Below are 5,123 nucleotides of genomic sequence, written 5' to 3' on the forward strand. Positions count from 1 at the left end.
TTGCCTGGGAGAAGAGACCAACCCCCTCCCGACTAAAACCACCTTTCAGGTAGTCGTAGAGGGCAATGAGGTCACCCCTGAGCCTCCTCTTCTCCAGGCTAAACAATCCCAGCTCCCTCAGCCTCTCCTCATAGGGCTTGTGTTCAAGGCCTCTCCCCAGCCTTGTTGCCCTTCTCTGGACACGTTCAAGTGTCTCAATGTCCTTCTTAAACTGAGGGGCCCAGAACTGGACACAGTACTCAAGGTGCGGCCTAACCAAAGCAGAGTACAGGGGCACTATGACCTCCCTGCTCCTGCTGGTGACACTATTCCTAATTCAGGCCAGGAGGGCCAATGGACGGTGTCACAGGACTTACTGAAGTCCAGGTAGACCAAATCAGCCTCAGTGCAGGTAAGGCTGTGCTGGGCAGGGGATCTGTATCCAAAAGAGCCTTCAAACAACTCTCTTTAGGACTTCTTCAAGCTGGGAAAAGCAGCTTTACTGTTCCAGGGGCAGGCAGCTTGTGGACAGGCTGCTGAGCTAGAGTGGGCAAAACCAGCATCTCCCAGCAAATCTAAGTGAGACATAAAGACACCAAAGGGCATCTGCTCAGCACCGCCCACCACCCATCTGCCTGGGTGGAACCAGTACCACCCACTGTTGATCAGGTGACAAGAAGCCCCAGGCCCCTCAGCCTCCCCTCAGCAGACAGTGCTCCAGTCCCCTAAGCATCCTTGTAACCCTCCGCTGGTCCCTCTCCAGCAGATCCCTGTCCCTCTTCAACTGGGAAGCCCAAAACTTTGAGAGAGATCCAGCCACGGTTACAACCAGGCTGAGGGCTGCTGTCAGTAGAGCTGTGGGTACCCAGACAGAGGTTCAGAGCAGACCTGTAGGTGTCCAGGCTCCTGGCTGTGGTGAGTGCCACAGCCTGGCACTTGCAATGCAGGGCTGCAGAGACAGCACATGGGTTAGATGTGAGCAGGTGAACGATCTGCTCACTCTGCTGGCAGAGATGAAGGAAGATGTTGTGATGCTAAGGATATGGAGGGGAGACAGACTTGTGGATTCAGACTCTGCCATCCCTGGGGGAGGGTCAGCAGGGTTCCTGTGGGTGGCAGAAGAAGCAGGGGATCCTATGCCCTCTTGTCAGCTGGGAAAAGGAAGAAACCTAAGGGATAGGGAGGAATGGAGGCAGGTCCCTCTCTGTCGAGGCAGGAGAGGCAGGCGAATCCCTTCCAAATCCCCCCAGTCTTCCCAGTTGCCAACACACAAGAGGTACAGGGCTCTTGAAACACAGGGTCAGAAGAGCAAGGACAGAGATGAGTGCCCATGCACACAGCCAGCCAGGACTTGTCAGCCAGTCCCATGACTTCAGACTAGTGCAAAGAGGAAAAAAGAAAGGTGGTAGTAGCAGGGGATTCCCTTCTCAAGGGAACTGAGGGGCTGATTTGCAGGCCAGATCCGTCCCACAGGGGCCCGCCTGGGGCACGGGTTAGTGACGTTTCTAAGAGACTTGCTGATCTGGTGCAACCATCTGCCTATTAGCCACTGCTGGTTCTGCAGATTGGGAGTGATGAGGCAATGTCCAGGAGTACAAAAGCAATGAAAAATGACTTCAGGGCTTTGGGGAGATTACTTGAGCGTTTGGGAGCACAAGTGGTGTTCTCCTCAATCCCTCTAGTGACAGGAAGTAATATTGAAGGAAAGAAACAAATCCATGTGATTAATACATGGCTTAGAGGTTGGTGTCACCAAGAGACCTTTGGGGGGTTTGACTATGGGGACGTTTTCTTGGCACTGGGTCTGCTGGCGACAGATGGAGTTCATCTGTCCCATGAGGGGACAAGAATCCTTGCACATGAGCTGGCTGTGCTCACAGACAAGGCTTTAAACTGATTGTAAAGGGGATGAGGATGTAGCTGGTCTTGCCCCAAAGAACTCTAGGTGAAGTAGCCCAGGGCTTGTGGAGCAGTGGGTTGGCATCTTAGATAACCAGGTCTACCCCACCACAACGCTGAAAACTATGTACTCAACACCCTCCTTGAAAAGTTTGTGCACCAACGCACACAGCATAGGCAATAAACAGGAGGAGCTGGAGGCCATTGGGCTACAGGGAAACTAGGATCTGGCAGCCATCCTGAAAAGCTGCTGGGATGACTCCCACAGCTGGAGTGCTGCAATCCATAAGTCCCAACTTTTCCAAAGGGACAGGCAAGGAAGAAGAGGTGGTGGAGTGGCCTCTGTGTTAGGGAAAGAGAGGAAACTATGCAAACCAGTGGAGGTGGTGAGAGGGTTGAGTCCTTATGGGTAAGAATCAGGAGTAAGGCCAGCACGAGGGATATGGTGGTGGGAATCTGTTCCAGAGCACCCACCCAGGGTGAAGAGGCAGATGAAATGTTTTATAAGCAGTTGAGAGAGGTCTCACAATCGCTGCCCCTTCTTCTCCTGGGAGACTTCAGCTTCCCAGATATCTGCTGGGAATAAAATAGAGCAACTCAATACAAGAGAGGTGTGGAGGTGCTGGACAGAGTGCAGAGGAGGGCAAGGAAGCTGTGAAGGGCCTGGAGAGTCAGTCTTATGAGGAGTGACTGAGGGAGCTGGGGATGGTTAGTCTGGAAGAGAGGAGGCTGAGGGGAGACCTCATGGCTGTCTACAGGTACCTTGAAAGGACAGTGTAGAGAGGCTGGGGCTGGTCTCTTCTCACAGGTAATTAGTGATAGAAGAGGGAATGGCCTGAAGCTGTGCCTGGGTAGGTTTAGACTGGACATGAGGAAAAAAAGATTTCATGGAGAGAGGGGGCAGGCATTGGAAAGGGCTGCGCAGGGAGGTGGTGGAGTCACCAACCCTGATGTGTTTAAAGGTGCTGTGAGTGTGGGGCTTGGGGATATGGTTTAGGGGCAAACCTTGTAGAGTAGGGTGATTGGTTGGACTTGGGGATCCTGAGGGTCCTTTCCATCCTGAATGTTTCTGTGTGCTTTGTGAAATGGGTGACCTGCAGCAGTCCTGGCAAACCTCAAATCTGCCACAGTAAGAGTCAATAAAGTTGAGCTCATTTGTTTCTTCAAGGTTATCATTCAGGACAGGGCCAACTGGTTTTGGGTAAACTTGTCATGGAAGAGTTCTGGTACAATAGGGAAGATTGCATAGTTTGGGATGAGCATTTAGGAATCTGATTTATAAGAGAGGATGAGCAGTCTGGCAGGACACATCATGTATTGGTTCCTGAGACAGCTCTTTTAGATAGCAGGATAAATTCCACAGTGCCTGAGTGGGCCAAGGGGCACTTGGTGTCTGCTGTGGGGGGGATTTTCAACTCTTGTGTTTGTGAGAGCTGCAGCCTTGGAGTATGCTGACAGAGGCTTGAGGGAGCAAGGACAGGCAAACACCATCAGGACCTTGAGGTTGGAGAGGAGACACAGGCTCAAGCAAAGAGAGACTTCTATGATGTGCACAGGGCAATGTGTCCGAGAGGTTGGTCACCTCTCCCCCTTTTATTCCTCCCCTGGGAGCAGCAGAAGCTGTTGGCTGCAGGAGCCACATGTGTCACTGCTGGAGGAGACCACAGCACAGGCACTGCAGGTGTGCTGAGCAGCAGCTTTTTCTCCTGCCCATGGCAGTGGCTGTGCCCCTGGCAGAGTCATTTCCGGCAGCTCTGCTCTCATGGGGCTCTGCCTGGGACCTGTGGCCTTTGGAGTCTCTCTCACACACGCAGCAGGATGGGTCTCAGCATGCGCCTCGCCTATCTCCTCCTGGCTGCCTTCCTGAGGCAACCACAGGGTAAGCACTGCCTTGCACTGCAAGCATGGTTCCTCTCCTGCCCAGGGCAGCCTCATCCCCTCAGCAGAGCTCTGCAGGAGCTGCTCTGCACTTCTGGGCCAGGCTTGGGAAGCTTCAGCTCACACAGGTGGTTTTGCAGCTGCTTTCTCAAGGTGCTGCTCCTGATGGAACAGGAGAGCTCAGCTGCAGAAGCAGCAGCTCCTCTCCTGACCATCTCAGCCCTCTTGCCTTCCTGCCCTCTTGCCAAGTGTCCACCTCTCTCAGTCCCTCTCTGCTGCTCTGTCTGGGCCCAGTGTTTCACTCTGGGCAGCAGAAGTGACAGGAGGGAAGAGCTGGGTGAAAGCTCAGCTCTCTCTGGGGTATCTCTGTGGGAGGGAATTGGCATTCTTGTGCTGTGGGAGCCTTCTCCTCTGTCACTTTCCATCTCCACTTGTTCTGCATATCAGAATCTTTCCCTCCACATTCTCTGACCTTCGCTCTCTTCCAGGCACCATGGGGCAGGTCACTGTCACCCAGCAAGAAGGACAAGTCACAGTGAAGCAGAGAGAAACCTTTCACACCGGCTGCACATACCAGTCACCTAACTTTGAGGCATTGTTCTGGTACCAGCAGAAGAAAGGCCAAGCTCCCCAGCTGCTCTCGTACCAGGGAGTAGCTGGCCCCAAGGCCAGCGGCCGTCTGACCACGCTGCTGAACACCACGGGGAAATACAGCCTGCTGCAGCTGGAGGAATTGGAGGTCTCTGACAGTGCCTTGTACCTCTGTGCTGTGAGTGACACCCTGGTGCAGGAGCTTGCTTGGCTGTGCAAGAAGCCAGGGGAGGGAGGGGAAGTGTCTCAGCAAGGCAAGGGAGGCTTCCCCTGAGCATATGCAGGACAAGATCCTTTTGCAGGAGGAAAAGAGATGAGACGTGATGAGACGAGAAGAGACGAGACAAGGTTGGAAGAGACATTCAGGATCATCATGTCCAATCTATCATCCAGCACCACCTAATCAACTAAAGCATGGCACCAAGCACCCCATCAAGTCTCCTCCTGAACACCTCCAATGATGGTGACTCCACCACCTCCCCGGACAGCCCATTCCAGTGGGCAATCACTCTCTCTGTGTAGAATTTCGTCCTAACATCCAGCCTAAACCTCCCCTGGACAGCCTGAGACTGTGTCCTCTTGTTCTGGTGCTGGGCGCCTGGAAGAAGATACCAACCTCTGCCTGGCTACAACCTCCCTTCAGGAAGTTGTAGAGAGCAAGAAGGTCTCCCCTGAGCCTCCTCTTCTCCAGGCTGAGCAACCCCAGCTCCCTCAGTCTCTCCTCACAGGGCTGTGTTCCAAACCCCTCACCAACTTTGTTGCTCTTCTCTGGACAC

At 53.6% G+C, this 5,123-nt stretch overlaps 1 gene segment (V, D, J or C); it reads left to right on the forward strand.

The window, feature by feature from the left end:
• The first annotated feature begins 3,708 nt into the window (after nt 1-3,708).
• On the forward strand, nt 3,709-4,621 carry LOC137457549 (T cell receptor alpha variable 1-2-like). The segment is given in 2 exon segments: nt 3,709-3,757; nt 4,245-4,621. Coding segments are annotated over 2 exon segments (426 nt in total).
• The last annotated feature ends 502 nt before the right edge of the window (nt 4,622-5,123 follow it).

The sequence above is a fragment of the Melanerpes formicivorus genome, unplaced genomic scaffold, assembly GCF_026170545.1.
Source record: "Melanerpes formicivorus ecotype bairdi unplaced genomic scaffold, bMelFor1.0.p_v2 SCAF_182, whole genome shotgun sequence".
NCBI lineage: Eukaryota > Metazoa > Chordata > Aves > Piciformes > Picidae > Melanerpes > Melanerpes formicivorus.